This window comes from Rhinolophus sinicus, linkage group LG01, assembly GCF_036562045.2.
Source record: "Rhinolophus sinicus isolate RSC01 linkage group LG01, ASM3656204v1, whole genome shotgun sequence".
Lineage (NCBI taxonomy): Eukaryota > Metazoa > Chordata > Mammalia > Chiroptera > Rhinolophidae > Rhinolophus > Rhinolophus sinicus.
The window spans coordinates 49,191,542-49,208,401 of NC_133751.1; the positions used below are offsets into that span (position 1 = coordinate 49,191,542).

At 38.3% G+C, this 16,860-nt stretch overlaps 1 protein-coding gene across 3 annotated transcripts in view; it reads right to left on the bottom strand.

Moving 5' to 3' along the window:
* Positions 1-16,860, bottom strand: part of IGF2BP2 (insulin like growth factor 2 mRNA binding protein 2) — a 142,072-nt gene that overhangs the window by 27,255 nt on the left and 97,957 nt on the right. For all 3 annotated transcript variants that reach the window (XM_019735887.2, XM_019735888.2, XM_074329046.1), the window contains 5 exons: positions 12,165-12,213; positions 11,028-11,079; positions 7,477-7,540; positions 5,260-5,532; positions 3,262-3,396 (listed from right to left, as the gene is read on the bottom strand). In XM_019735887.2, the coding sequence (XP_019591446.2) occupies positions 3,262-3,396; positions 5,260-5,532; positions 7,477-7,540; positions 11,028-11,079; positions 12,165-12,213 (573 nt within the window). The remainder of the gene's footprint in view (positions 1-3,261; positions 3,397-5,259; positions 5,533-7,476; positions 7,541-11,027; positions 11,080-12,164; positions 12,214-16,860) is intronic.

A 16,860-nucleotide genomic window follows, 5' to 3' on the forward strand; every position in this document is an offset into this window, starting at 1 on the left:
GGTCTCAGAAATAAACTCTCACATACTCGTATATGGTCATATAATCTTTGACAAGAGTGCCAATGCTACACAACTGGGAAAGGACAATCGCTTCAACAAATAGTGCTGGGAAAACTGGATACCCATATGCTAGACCCTTATCTTGCTCCATATACAAAAATTAACACAAAATGGATTAAAAACTTAAATGTAAAACTTAAAACTATAATGTAATGTAAAACTAAAACTAGAAGAAAACACGGGAAAAGTTTCATGACATTGGACTTTGCAAGGGTATCTTGCATGTGACACCAAAGCACAGACAACGAAAGCAAAAATCAACAAACTTGTACATCAAAGGACACAATCAACAGTGAATATACTCATATAAATAACTCTGACAACTCGACAACAAAAAAATCAAATAACCTGTTTAAAAAATGTGCAAAGGACTTGAATAGACATTTCTCCAAAGGTGATGTACAAATGCCAACAAGCATAAAAAAGATGCTCAACATCACTAATCATCAGAGAAATGCAAATACAAACCACAATGAGACACTGTTAATACCAACGATTACTTCATACCCATTAGTCTGGCTACGATCAACACAACAGAAAATAATAAGTGTTGGTGAGTATGTGGAGAAATTGGAACCCCTGTGCACTGTTGGTAGGACTGTAAAATGATGCAACTGCTATGGGTAACAGTACGGAGGCTCCTCAAAAAATTGAAAATACAACTGCCATATGATCCAGCAACCTCCCTTGTTATATATCCAAAAAAATCAGAAGCAGGGTCTCAAAGAGATATTTGCACACCCATGTTCATAACAGCACAATTCACAATAGTCGAGGGGAAAGCAAACCCAAATTCATCAATGGATGAATGAATAAACAAAATGTGGTATACACAAATATTATTCAGCCTTAAAAAGAAATGAAATCCTATCACATGCTACAACATGGATGAATCTTCAGGACATTATGTTAAGTGAAATTAGCCAGTCACAAAAAGAAATACGGAATGATTTCACTTAGATATGAGTTCTCTAAAGTCAACAACTTCATAGAAACAAAGTAGAACGGGAGTTATCAGAGATTGGAGGGAGAGGGAAAGGGGAAGTTGTTTCAAGCGTATAGTTTCAGTTTTGTAAGATGGAGAAAGTTCTGGAGACCTGTTTCATAACAACGTGAATATACTCACTACTGAACTGTACACCTAAAAACGGTTAAGATGGTAAATTTTATGTTATTTTTTTTAACCGCAATTAAAAAAAAAAAAAAGGAAAGGATGCCTTCTCTCAATTTTTGAGTATTCTGTGGAGACACAAAGTCAGAAATCACTACAGCCATCCTGTCATCACCAGGGGAACATGAGACACCCTGAAGAAGGTAAAGCAGAAAGAAAAGTCATGAGTCTTTGAGTCCATGATTCAACTGAACTTGGAGTCACTCTAACTTGGGACTTCTTGTTACATGACATAATAATTGTTTCTTATTGCTTCAGCCAGTTGTTATTCATGTTTTCTGTTATTGAGATCAAAAGCATCCAACAGATGCATTATTATTGCCTCACACTAAACAGATAGTTGAAGATCCAAAAAACTGTAACTTTCAGAGGGCAGGGTTGGGGGGGTGGGGAGGAGGTTTGGTCACCTTTGTTCACTGACACATAGAACAGTACCTGGCACATAGTAGGTGCTCAATAAATATTTGGTACATGAATAAAAAGGAAGTTTAGGATTCCTCTGCTCCTACATCCTCCACCTCTTATTCATTCCCCTCAAGGCTCAGCTTAAATGTCACTTATACAGAGAGGCCTTCTCTGAAATGCCCAAATCTCCTCCTGTCCCCCCAAAGCCTTAATTAGGGTCTGTAATAATATGCAGTCATTTTCCACTATAGCACTTCTCATAGCTGTGCTTAATCATGTACTGGTGTAATTATTTGTTTAGTGAATGTCTGCCCCACTGGATTGTAAGCTCCAGGAAAGCAGGAACTGGGTCCTCATCATGACTATAGCCTCAACCCCCCAGCACAGTGCTTCATACAGCGTGGCACTCAAAGAAACATGTATTTTAAAGCTATTCAAACTCTATCTTGGCTTTACACAAAAACTTAAAAATCCAATTTATAAATCAGTCCTTTTGATTATGTAGAATATTATAAGTTGTTTGCACCTAGGTTAAAGGACGAAAGAGCGTGTTATTTACAAATAACTTGGATGAGAGAGGGGCTTCTTCAAATTAAGCTGTGGCATCTGGGGGTGGGGTGGTGCAAAAGCCCCAAACAGAGTAAATAATTCATAAGTGAAGGGTTAGAGTCCCTTATGAAATCTTGGAATAGATTTGTAATGTTTTTCTTTTAGGGACTAAGACTTTGATCTTTTTGGTTTTGGAACACTCTTATCTCACATTATTTGCTAAATTAATTTTATATTCGATTCATCCCTCAGTGGTTTTCTATGGAAGTGCTACCAATGCCCCTAAGTGGATTTTGCCAAACTGACATAAAACCTTTTTTATTAATCTAACTCATTAACATTAATTCATTTGTAATACAAAGTCAATTAGTTTAGTAAGAACTGTATTTGCTCTTTAAATCGTTACAATGCTCAGGAATCCCAAGTTGTATTTTGTAAAAGAAAAAGAAGTAGGGGAGAAGGCAGAAAAAAAGTGGAATTAAGAATAAAGTAGCCACTTGGATGCCAGTTTCTACGACTTAAGGAAATGTAACAGTGCAAATGATGTAGGAGCAGGTGGCAAAAACCCTTTCCAGAACAGTAAATGATAGTTTGGATGACCATGTGCATTTTATACCTACACTGTCCAATGTGATAGCCATTAGCCATACATGTGACTTCAAATTTGAATACATTAAAATATTCAGTTCTTCCATTGCACTGGTCGCATTTCAAGCACTCAACAGCAACATGTGGCGAGTGGCTATTGTACTGAACAGTGCAGATGTAGAACACACCATTGCACGGCATTGGACCGCACAGCACATATGTCCCTACTGAGAATCACTACCAGTGAGTGACAGAAGCATTAGAAACACCAAGAGAAACACACAAGTGGAGAAACAGCCACATTATAGATGCAAAAGATCTGTTTCCCACTGTGTTCTCCTTGGGAACAAATTTCTCAAAAATAATCCTTCCCCTGCTCCCTTTAATTAACGTAAGAGTTACAACTTTTAAAATTTTTCTTGGGTTACATGAATGAGAACCTGGTCTTATTCTCTGTTGAGCGATCTGGACATTGCATGCAAACTTACAGTTTGGTCTCATCTGCCTCTTTCTGCATTATTTCAAGAATCATGCGGCATGCTTCAGAGGTCCCGTCTGGGGTGGCATGGATGGTGACGGGTTTCTCTGCGGCCCCAGAATTTTCCTTTCTATGGATGTCTACCCTGTAGGAAAAGAATCAGGTGCAATAGCACAGTGTCGTCTGGCACAGGATCCCAACCAGTCCCAAGAAAGTGTCGCACCAGCCCACGTACAGCAAGGGCACAGACAAGGAAGTGTCATTAACACATCTGCAACCAGTGCCATTCTCCAAGAAGGCGGCAAGCAGTACAGGGGCTGTCTTATGCCAAACTTAAATGCTTTACAGCTCCACTTAGAAGGGAATATTTCTTACAGGCATGCTGTGGGACAAAAGGCACCAAGCCAACTTGGTCATGAAGCCAGTTTGGTAAATGAAGTATTCTGTCATCTCTCAAATGATCATAGAAGTGAAGAGTAAAGTGAGCAGGATAATATGGCACACTGGCACAGTGCCAGTCTCTCAACTGATTGCAGCTTTTAAAAGCCATATGTTAACCCAAATCCAAACACCAAATTTAAGCAAGCGTCATATATTTGACTGTGGATAGGAAACAGAGGCATGCACTTTCTCTGCCTAAGTTTTGATTTACTTGCCACTGGCAGCCTGCCTTCTTCCAGGCTCTTAAAACCAATGGCTCAAAAGCTTGATAACTTTATCAGACTTCTTTGGGTTGAAGTGGCCCTACTTGTTTTTGTCAGCTTTCAAAATCACATAATTGATTGTATCCCCCTTTACTTTGATTGTTAGAAAGGCCAAATCCAAGTCTTTGGTCTACTTTTTAAAAAAATGGGCACACACTTTGAGAATTAACCTCACTTCTGTTTAAACTTGTTGCATTTTTAAAGCCACTTTTCACAGTTCTGGGAAAAGACATATAAATAAAGATCACTTTCACAGTGACGCAAACTTGGAGGGGCAGGAAGGCTGATTTTAAAATAAAAGGATCACCAGACAGTACTTCCCCTCTCTATTATGTCTTCTAAGGAGAGTTACTATGGGACACAAGTAAGTGTCCATTATTTGGAAGTAACTCAGATACTTTAAGGAAAACAGTGTTTTCTCTTTCATGGTACGAGGCTCTCAATACATGACATGAATAAAATGCACTAGGCAGGTAAATAACTAGTATTTGTCAGTAATTTGGTGCTTTCACAGTAATTATTACATTCAATCTGTCTGATCGCCCTATTTCTCACAATGATCCTGGCTTACAAAAGAAGCAACTGATGCTCTGAGATGCTAAACATTTTTTCCAAGATCATACAGCCATTAAGTGGTAAAACCTGAACATGGGTCCTTATTTTCAAGTCCTGTGCTTGCTTTATTACTTCATGCTGTGGTCTTATGAACCATATACAAAAATCAACAACCACACAAGTCATTTCACCCACTACAACTCCTACTATCAGTGCAATCTAGTTAAACAGACAGAAAACTAAATAGAAGGCTAATGTACTTTATGTCTTGCTCCATATAGCAGTGACTCACCCACTTCCTTTATGTAGCTATTTGTGAGATTACCTCGGTGGTCTCAAAGAATGACCACCACCTAGCGCTTTGACTCAGGAGAGGGGTTAAGACCTAAGGCAAGTGGGTTCTAGGATCCCACAAAGTTCAGCCCCATACCTCTGCTATTTTAGAAACAGATGCATTCACAAGCATTAGTTAGCTTATAAGAACAATTCTTGGCTGTGAGGTCATTACTGCCTTCTTTGACGCTTTAGTGTTTCAGGATATGACCTTTAGGCAACCGGCAGGAAAGCTCATTAAAGCCGAGGGTTTTCTGTTAGTCTGTTAATTGTTCTGTTTCAAGAAGCCACCGTCCCATACAGCATACTATCACCCACTGCTGATGCAAGCAAAAGCAAATTGAGGATGGCTGGGACCCACCAGCACTCAGGGGACCCCTCAGAAGGAAGCAAAGGCAAGCCCCGGAGGCACGTACCGGGACTGGGTCTGCTTAGTGATGTTCTTTATGGTCAAGCCCTCCTTTCCGATGATGGCACCAACAAACTGGGTGGGGACCAGGATCCGCAGCGGGAAATCAATCTGTCTGGCCTGAGAAGAGCCCCCGGGGGCGTGGCCTTGCTCCCGGGAAGAGTGGTCCCCACGCTGGGCTCGCTGAGGGGGCGAAGGGGAGCTCACCTCTTCATCAGGGATGTAGGAAATCTTGAAGGAGTAGTTCTCAAATTGATGCCCGCTTAGCTTCTCGATGGCTCTGAAATGCAGCAGGAACAGGCGAGCTTTGTCAGAGAGCGAAGTCAGAGAAGACCCTCTAGTCAGTGGGCTGGTTCATTCACTTTCATTTACTAGTAGCCTATGCGAGGGCCATTAATCTTCACTGAGGATACAGCAGTGAGCAGTGAGACGCCATCTCTGCCCCCTCAGACCTCGTGGCTAACGAACAGTCATCACACTGTATAGGCTGGGGCAGGCTTGATGTACAATTATGAATTCCGGTTTGTTTCACCACCCAAGGCTGTAGTCCCCTTATCAAAGACTCTGTGAATATCAGTATAAAATTATGACTCATTTTTATCATTTTAATCATAATACATATTTATTATTGAAAATTGAGAAATAGATAAGCACAAATAAGAAAAAGTCCTAATTAATTCTATATCTTTGTTTTTCTTAAATATGTTTATAAAAATAAATATCATACATATTTTTTTCCTAACCTTTAAAAAATCATTAATGTTCCAAACATTCTCCAAATCATTAAATATCCTGCAATTTAATTTTCACTGGCCATTTAACATTCTACTGGTTTGCCATCGTTTTTGCAATGATCCGCTATTGTTATATATATATATATATATATAAATATATAAAATGTCCAATCTTTACCATTATATACAGTGTTGCTCTGGGCACCTTTGCAACCACAACTTTGCAGGCAGGATAAATTCCTAGTGGAGTTGCTGGGTCAGAGAGTATGCAGAATTCTAACATTATTAAGTATTACCCAATGTCTTTCTGGAAAGGTTTCAACATTTATTATCCCAAAGCAGTTAAGATACCATTTATCTCCTTAAGCCCTCAAAAGCACAGAGTATTATTATCTAAAAATATTTATTTGATATGAAATAAATGACATCCCACTATTACATTTTTAAAATTATACATGAAATGGGCCAGTTTTTTTTACATGTTTCTGTCAGCATGTGAAAACAATAACCCTATTATACTAGGTTAATTTTTAGGGTTTGTGAATTTATTACAAAGTAATGCCTTTTGAATTCAATAAAAGCAACAAAGTAATGTGTACAGAGGTCCTACCTAAGTGGCAGCTGGAGAAGAACTGTAAAGGTGAGGTGTTAGTATATATCCTACTTACATATGTGTGCAAAAGTCAGTAGCAAATGAACTACTGCCTTTTTCAATGCAAAATTCACGTTCTGAAAACTCAGTACATGAATGGGTTAAATATTATGTTCATGTGTATTGAAACCTTGAAGAAGAAATAAAACTATAATGCTGGATGTTTAACAAAGGTTATGTCACATCCATGAAGCATGACAACATGTGACCACATCTTCATTGCGATGACCTGACAGGCACTTCAAGGACCTCCTGTGAAAAGGAACTTGTGTTTTAAAAACCTCAATGCCATGCTCAGTAATAGCCAAGCTCACAATGAACCATCACTGAAGCAATGGAGTCATGAGTGGGGACTAGGGAGTGAAGAGGGTCCAGGAAAAAGAACCCCAGCCAGGTGTCCTCGATTAACCACGACCTGACAGTTCTTGCTGCTGATATCTCTGAGGTGGACCCCCTTCTAATATTACAGAGAGGACAAGTTTATGTTTTAGTATCCATTCAATTAGTGTAGACAGAAATAGGCTTGTGCTTCATCCTCCTGGTGCATGGAGGAAAGTCCAGGTAAAAGTGGCTCCCAGTGGTTGGCAAAGCAGAGTCCAGGTGACAGTGTCACACAGCTGTTAAGACACGGCTCCCACCTTGGTTTTCATACCCTGGCTCACCATTTTTCAAGACAAAGTCTCTGTATAGACAGCAAACAGACATCCTGGTATAAATGCCCAGGAGTTCCACTAACACTGCAAAGGGCTGCATCTTTTCAAAAAAGGTGTGTAAACACGGGACTCAGTGGAATTCAAAGACAACCCTCCAAAAAAAAAAAAAGTCCAAATCTACTTACGTTTTTGCTTCTTCTCTTGTTGCATACGTGACGTTGACAACGGCAGTTTCTGTGTCTGTGTTGACTAGGAAAGAAGCAAAAACAACACTGTCATAGAAAAAAAAGCTGTCATCCTCCGGCTCAACGTAAACAGATTTACTTTAGAGAAAAATGCACCAAAAAATTCACTGCCCTAACTCGAGAGTTATTTGAATCTCTAACTTTATTCATAGTAATTTATAATCAATTATGTCTGTGTGTGTGTATATACTTTGTAATCAATTGTATATAAAACTCAAAGCTGTATTTTCACTTATTTTATAAACACTTTTGCATATGTGTATGTATATGTACATTTTTTGTATATTTTATTTTTAATGCCTACATAAAATTGTAATAAATAAATGTGCCATGATTTTTGCCTAACCGTTCCTCAGTTATTGACAAATGTTGTTCCCAGTATTTCCTATTCTAACATTGCTATTGTAATGTTGCTAAAAACCACCTCTGTTGCAAATATCATTTGATGTGTGTTCCTCTGAATTACTTTTTTAAGGCTAATCACAGAAGAAAATAATTGGGTAAAAAAACACAATGCTTTTAATGTGTATTTTCAGACTACCTTCCTAGAAGTTGGTATTAATTTATTGTACCACTATCAAGGTATGAGTTTTAATTGTTACAATTTGCATTTAGCTTTAAATAATTGGATATATGTATAAAATAATAAGAATTTTTAATTTTAATTCTTCACTCATTGATAAGGTTGAATTATTACTATTTCTGTTTTCCTTTGACTGAACTCCTTGACTGTTTCTGTGAGTTAAACCTAGTATCTGTGTACAATAAAGAAAGCTGACAATCCCAACTCACTTAGCTAAAGGAGAGAACACATAATCTCTAAGAGTGGCTAACAAGAAATCACTCTTGTGAATTGGTTTAGCTTGGTTCATAATTGTTTGCCTCTTCTTTCAAAGTCAGAAGTTAAAAATAAATTCAAAAGGCAAGATAAAACCTTCTCAATCCGAGCCAGTAAAAAGCAAAAATAATGGTTTTCCCCCAAACAAGCAGACATGACTAAATCAAATCACCCCTTTAAAACATCTAAGCTATTGGGAGAGTTGGAGTTAACAACAACATTAAGGATAATTCAGGAAAAACACAACAAAGCTGCTTCTCAAAGTAATAATAAAATCCTGTAGTGTAGGGATTCTTAAGCGTAGATCAATCTAGAGCTTCAGGAATTCTACAAAGTGACTCTTCTCATCCCACGCAAAGATTCAAATTTGTGGATATATGAATTTTTCTGGTTTATAATATCCACAAGATTCTCAAAAGGGTTAAAGACCAGTGTTAAAAATATTGTTTATCCAATAACTTCAAAGTAGCCGCGGCCTTTGTGGGGAGGGCATGTGTAACCCTCAGGAAGGAATTGTCACTGAGACTTACATGTCATAAACGTGAGCCCAGCGCTGGCCTTTGCCCGGGGACTGTTCCAATTGCTCTCTAATTCACACTTACCCAGAGAAGTCTTCACAGTGCAAAACATGGGATGGGTAGCCCATAACCGTCCTCTCTCAGTGCAGACACAAAATGTGACAGAGGTTTCCTATCTGCTGCTTTCTAGTGCTACAAATGGGGCTGCAGATGCCCCGAGAGGGAGAAAGGGCTGGATTTGACCCTTCTGAACAAAACTATCCACTAGGACACTCAGACTGCTCTGATTTTGCTCTCACTTCTTAGTCATATGCTCTGTTCTTCAAAGATGTTTGTCTTCAGGAAATCGGACAGTTCTTTGGTTCTGGAAAGAACTGAGCTCCATTCAAATAATTTATTTCCCTGGACATGAAAGCTCTATAAAGCTTCTTAAAAGTACTGGAAATGTTTTCCTGATGAGACAGGAATCACCTATGAAATAGAACAAATGCCCAACAATTCTATCCTTTAGCTGTGAGGCAGCTGGAAACCGTGTGCTCTCCAGGGCACAGGTACCTTAGGAGCTGTGAAGTCCCCCAGGGACCTGAAATGTTTCCTTCTTGCCTGACCTTGTCCTGAATTTATAATATGGCCTTAGCTAGTAACTTTTATAGGTTCATGTCTGTAAGGCCATTTTGCCTCCTATATTCAATCCTTATTAGAATGTCTTCTTTTCCATGATGAAGGAAATAACAAGAACTGAGAAACAGAATCCTTGTAAATCATGTCTTCTTTCTGAGCTCTTTCCCTTCACCTTTGGGCATGGGCAGTCAGCAGCATGAAATTGAATAATGATATTTTTAATATTCATGGAGTGAAGAACATCTGAATAATCACTATGTTAAAACTATTATATTAATTATGCTGGCAGATAGAACAGATTGCCTATGAGAAAATACCGTGTTTCCCCGAAAATAAGACCTAGCTGGACTACTAGCTCTAATGTGTCTTTTGGAGCAAAAATTAATATAAGACCCGGTCTTATTTAAATATAAGACCGGGTCTTATATAAATAATATCATATATCATATCATATCATATCATGCCAGGTCTTATATTAATTTTTGCTCCAAAAGACGCACTAGAGCTGATGGTCAGGCTAGGTCTTATTTTTGGGGAAACACGGTAGGTTCTCTGTGATTTTTCCTAAGTGAATCTTAACAATCCCTTGAGATTATGCATGACTCCGCTGTCTACAAATACCTTACACAGAATTTTCTTTGGGTGCCAACTATTCAGTGATACAGGAAGGGTAGAAAGTACTCTCCCCTTTTCACACATGTGGAGACTCAGTCAGTGAGGCTAAGTGACTTTTCCAAGGGCCCACAGTCACTAAGTGATTTACCTCACATTCTGCTTTTTTGGTCAACACAAAAATAATTTTTATTAAATGTTACTTCCTGTCATACAGGAGCTTGGAATCTACTTTTCTGGGACTCTTAAAGAGCTACATAAGATATCAGCGTTAAAATCACAGTATTTCATGTTTTAGAAGGTAAATAACAAAAACTGAGAAACAGAAAAAGCAGAAGAGTATGTATTTACAACCTGTTCCCAAGACAGTGGCTCTCAAACTTGAGTACACACAATCACTTGGGAGTTCTTATTTAAAATACAGATTCATGAACTCTTGCCCCAGAGAATCTTACTTTGTAGGTCTATGGTGAGCCCTAGGAACCTGCATTTTCATATGCACGCCAGGGGATTCTGGTGTAGGAGTCCAACTCCTGGAGAAACACCCAGTCCAAGACATTAGCGATCTGTTTTTCTTATCCAGGAAAAAGAAAGTTGTAATGGTGTAAATCCAAGTGAATTACGCTTATCCCAGCCTGACCGTGTTTGTCCAGTGCTTGGGCATATTACAGAGTATTAAAAAATAGTCTGGAAATGATATTCCTTGTAATAAACAAGTTATATAAATATGGATAGATAGACATAGACAGCTCTCACACTTAGATATACAAACATACAATCTAGGAAGCTTCTGTCAAAAGAATCTTGAACTTACTATGTCTCCCCATTGTCGACCCAGCTTATAAGAACTAAGAGATAATATCCCTCCCAAAATTCAGTAGGCTGATTTCCTCATTTCTTACCTTGTTCCACATTCTCCACTGTCCCATACTGAGCCAACAGTCCATCCAACACCTGGAAAAGAAAGCTTTAATGTTAGAATGAAAATACAAGATTGTATTCCAAAAAAATGGTACAGGAATAATACTCCCAGCAAATGAATGAAAGCAAAAAAGGATTGTTATCGGAATAATCTAATTAAATTGATATTTCAGGTCTTTCATAAAAAGAATTAGAACTGAATAAATATGTGGCACTTTCCTTTGCTTATTGGCTCCCAAGTAATTTGTGGCACAGCAGAATTTCAGAGTCTTAGTAACTGTTAATCACATTCATCACAATGGTTAGAACCCACTTATTACTTTTGAAATGAGAAGCAGAATAAAGTGCAAGGCTCACTTCTCTTTCTTGGAAGATTTAACCATTCTTCTTCCAGTTTTCCTCGAGGAATCTCCTTTCTTTTACAAAGCAATGGGATGTGCATGCTTGACAGTTTCCATAATAAAACATTTTTTAAAGTAATGAACATATTAGAATATTCTCTGTCTTTTATGACTATTTTGATTTCATTTGGGTTGGGGGATAAAACAGCAGGCAGTTTGTTTTTAAACAATGCAATAAGGCCGCTCCTCAAATTTTATCTTATTTTATTTTAAGGTAGCAATTTTATAAGAAGTTTTACAATGCAGAACATATATCTTAACTGTTACTCATGGCAATTAATTCAAAATAAACAAAAACAACTGCTCAAGTGAACAAAGAACCTTCTATTTTTTATTGCTTGTCCATGGATTTTATTGTTTTTCAAAATCATAATTTAGGGAGGTAAAAATCTTAGAAAAATCATGAAATAAAAATCACAAAGCAGGTATACATTTTGTTTTAGTTCGTTGGTGCTTGGTGCTTAAGACAGAACATGATAGATCAAAATACATATCCTACAAGAAGAAAGGGACAGATATGACCCCAAACTCATGACACACATCACAGTACTGAAAAAGGAAGACAGAGAACCCAGAGGATTTGTGGGCAAGTCTGAGGACCTCTAATTCCTAAGTGTGAAAGGGAACTAAGAGAGAAAATATCTTACTAACCCATTAAAAAGTAAGATGAGGAAAGACAGCAGGAAGACAGTAAATACAGAAGTGACCCTGGCTTACCTCCCACTGCAGATGAGGAGGGATGTTTCGAATCTGAATTTTCCTGCTCCTGTAAAAATAAAAGTACAGACTATCACACTTTCTCTAGGACACAGACTTAATCAAATAACAAAAACAGGCTAAGATCATAATTTGAGTTCATTGTCTCACTGTGTTCACCGAGGCATCAGCAAGTAGCAAGAGATTCCCATAACCATCATGTTTTAAGGTTTTCAATTATTTTGGCAAAAAAAATAAAAAACAAATCCAAGAAGTCCCATACAAGCTAAAGAAACAGTTTAAATGCAGATCTGCCTTTTCAATTTCCTACCAAAGTAGTTAGAATTTAAATTGCTATACAGGTTCTAATTATAGAATTACCACCTTCCTCCTCAAAATATGGCCCTGTAACTGATCCTACCTAAAAAGTTACCTAGGCTCAAACATGATGGGTGAAATCACATATATAATGGGCTAATAAACAAGATCAGGTTTAGTTTACCTCTTATTTAACAGTGCAAATCTTAAAAAAAAAAATTTTATTTATGAATAAGTCATAATTCAAAAATTAGAATAACTATAAAAAGGTATACTGTGAAAAGTCTTACCCCCACTCACCCCCTTCCTCATCTTTTACAAAAATAAAACATTTTTCTTGTTGCTTTTGTGTCCTTCAGTTTCTTCATGCAAATATTATAATAGCAAATACAAATAAAAACTCTTATTTTTCCCCTTTTCTTTCAGAAGTATCTGCATATTCTACACACTTGCTGCATCTTTTTTTTTTTTCCTAACAGTATCATCTTGAAAATCTTCCTGTGTTGGTAGAGTATACTTGTTCTATTTTATACTATCTGGATGTACTAAAGTGTATTTAACCCATCATTATTGATGGATATTTGGGCCTTCTCCTGCCTTTTTGTTCAGAGGATTTTTGTTTCTTTGTTTGTTTGTTTGTTTGTTTTTCCAGGACATCTTGCCAGTCTAATAACTGAGTTATTTAGATGGTTTATTTTTATTTAAGCATTAAAATTAGATGGAAAACGAAAGAAATATGAGGATAAGTTTTCCGTCTTTTGAGAATATGTTAGATCTTGGAAAGAAAACACAAATCAGCATTTAAATACGACAGAGGTCATTTTAATAGAAGGGCTTGACACTGAAATCCCATAAATATCCATTCTGGGGGCTGTAAGAGAAAGGATGTGATGACCACAGGGTACCCCCACTACTTTTTCTTTCCTTCTAGTGTCAGAGGTACCAAATAGTGGCTGTACAGACCACCTGTTTCTTCATGCTTTAAACTGGGCAACAGTCCCAGAAAGAGATGTTACAGTTCCTGGAGAGAGAAAAGGAGAGAGACAGAAAGAGGTACACAGATGGAGGAAACAGGGAAACAGACAACGAAGTACATGGGGGCTTGTTTTCTCAGATCTTTACTGAATGAAAGGGGCGCCACTTGCACAGATCCTATACACTAACTCTGTCTTGTCTGATTTCTCAAAAACGAGGTGGCATTATTGCTTTACTAGGGCTCCTTAAATGACTATACAAGCCAGTCTGTAGAACTTCTAATCTTCTATCAGGGCATGACAGAGGAAAAAGAACCACGAACTAATTTCTACCTTTACACTATGAAGGCTCTATTCTGGCACTGCTTTTGGCAAGAGTCCATAGTAAAACTGCTGCCACCACCCCATACAGTGGCTACATGGAATGCTCCACAGACGATGTCACAAGCCTAACTATTCACAGGGGAAAAAAAAAAATCAGAATTTGTAAAAAAAATTGAATATTTCCCAAGAAAAATACTTTTGTTATCTCCAAGTATAAACATTGACTCCAACTGCTAACCAAGAATTTACTTGTAGAAATCCTATTGGAAGAAACTCATGCATGAACACAAAGAGATCTGAACAAAGACAGCTACTGTAGCACTGCTTGTAAAAAACAATCAATGATTGCAAAAAATCTATCCACCAACAGGGAGAAAGTAATTCATAGTAGAGCCATAATATGGAACATTATACAGCTGTTAAAAAGAACAAAGTAGACGTATTTGCACTGTCACAGGGACCTCTTCAAAGCACGCTATTACAAGAAGAGCTAATTAAAGATTAAGTTGATCTTGTCTTTTAAGTGTACAAAACAAAACTATTAGGTTGGTGCAAAAAGAATTGTGGTTTTTGCAATTATTTTTAACCTTTTAAACAGCAATTACTTTTGCACCAACCTAATACATGTTATTAAATATGTGTATACCTGTAAGTGCATAGAAAAAGGTAGCTAGCTACAAGTAGATCTTGTTGGTAAAATGGGCATGTACTTTTTATTTTAGCTACTTCTGTCTTACTTGCTTTTTTAAAAAATGAGAATGCATTTATGTCTTATTTGCTTTTAAAAATTCACAATTGAAAACTCCTACTAGGGCTGCTTTTAATAAATATTTACAAGACTTATTTTTAAAAAGTATACTGGAACCTGCTAAGTAAGAAAAAGGTGAGCACAAAACCCCAAACACCTCCTTTTCCATAATTAGGTTAGATATTCTAAAATATTATTTGACAGAATATTAATTTATTTAGCAAACCTTTTGTTCACAGTGCACAAGTAATCAAGCTCCACACAGTCCAGATTGTCCCAAATCCTAATTAATGGATCTAAAACATTAATGTCTCCCTGAAATATCTCATGTAGAAACTGCACATTAGGCAGTCAGTTCAGTAAATGGAATGTTTATTAAGCAGGAGTCTAGGAGAAATCATCTCTCAAAAGCTCATCTGTAGTATCTCTAATCTTAGAGCAGACAGAAGGAAGAAAAAGAACCACGAACTAAAAAAAAGGGAAACTGAGATCACTACAGTACCACCAATTAAACTGGAGCTCAATTAGGTCATTTGGGAGAAGATGCTGAGATTCTCTTTTAGGCTCAGGAGTGAAGGGATCTCTGGGATCCATCTGCTTCGTCCCACAGCATCCCCTGCACGCCACGCCTTCTTGTCAGGGCACCCCACCCAGCACACCTGACCCCGTCTCTCTTGGGAGAGACTTCTGTGTGCCCTTCAAATCCCAGCTCACACCTACAGACACTGCCCCGATGTCCCCAAGCAGAACTGTTTCTTCTGAACTCTTTAGCTCACTCTGTTATAGTTATTTATCTGCTGACACTGCCCTTCTTCGATTTCCTCAAGGACAGGCTCCTTGTTTACAGTGTCCTGTGCAGCACAAGATCAAGTGCATACAGTAGAAAAGGAGAATGTGGAACCCCAAGGGCTGGGAAAAGCACTGCCATCGCTGGCTGTTGTCAATTTATGATGTAGACCCCGATTCCCCCGACACCACCCAGGAAGGCAAACTGTCTATTTCTCCTTTGCCAAGTAGTCACGAGGAGAGGAAACGGGGAGTTCTCTTCCCTATTTCCTTTAGGGAAAAAAACCAGTGTTTGGCTCAGTCTCAAACAACAAATGTGGATCTTTCTCCCTTTGAAATCCATAAAAGTGTGCCCTACTTAAAAAAAAAAAAAGTCAAACTTACAAAATAACTTAGGACATGATTTGGTATAAGAAAATAATTATTGTTCCTTTTTAAAAAGCATAATCTCACAGTTTCTTTATTTTAAAAAGGAACTCAAGCTTCTCTAAATATACATAAACGACATTCCTCACTCTCACTGCCACAGCACTATTACAGCCGTCTCCCAGCTGGTCTGTCTTCCATTTTGCGTTTCCCTCCTCTCCATCCATCCTACACTTGGCTGCCAGTGACTTTCTAAAACACAAATATGACTGGTTACGCCTGCCTTTTTTGAATGACTGTCACCATGTCCAAATTCCTTTTCACACCCTGTTACTGCCCCCCCTCCATCTCTTTATCGTTAAACACTTTTGCCCCACCAAACTGCTCAAACTTCGTGTGTCTACTCCTTCAGCAAGAAACAGTTTGCTACACCTGTAGTTTATGTGTGTGCCAGGTCTGAGCTTTCAACACTCTCAGCATTCCTTAAAAACAAGAGTAGAGGGCAGCAAGGAGCGTGGTTTTGATTTTTTTTTTCTTTCCCATTTTTAACTGAAAGCAGCATAAGACCTACAGTCAAGCAGAGGGTGCCCTGTAATGTAGATACAGGCTCTTTCCCCATGGCTTTGAGATTCAGGAACTCAGAATTTCTTATTCTCATATTCAAGTAAGTGAAGTGGGTTTTTTGGGGGGTGGGGAGGTGAAGGGGGGTGGGAAAGGTCAAGCTCAGGCTCCATTCTACCCAGGAAAGGGCAATACAGTTAACCCTTGGAAAACACGGGTTTGAACGGCACGGGTCTACTTACACGCAATTGTTTTTTCAATAAACATGCAGTCGGCCCTCCACATCCCCAGGTTTCACATCTGTGGATTCAACTAACTACGGATCAAAAACTAGTATTTTCTATCCACAGTTGGGAATCCGTGATGCAGAGAGCCAGCTGTATGCATTGTTCTATGCCATTTTACACAGGGACTTGAGCATCCGCGGATTTTGGTATCCGTGGGGGTCTCTGAACCAATCCCCTACACATAATGAGGGACAACTACAGTTCAATTTTGAGGAGACAAAGTCACATGCAGAGTTGACTGTGTGGGGTTTGGTGCCCCTCAGCCCTACATTGTTCAGGGGCCAACTGTGTAGTCCTGCAGTCATCTGGCTTGGCAGGGGCATTGGCTACACTGGCTGATTCTATCTTCTGGT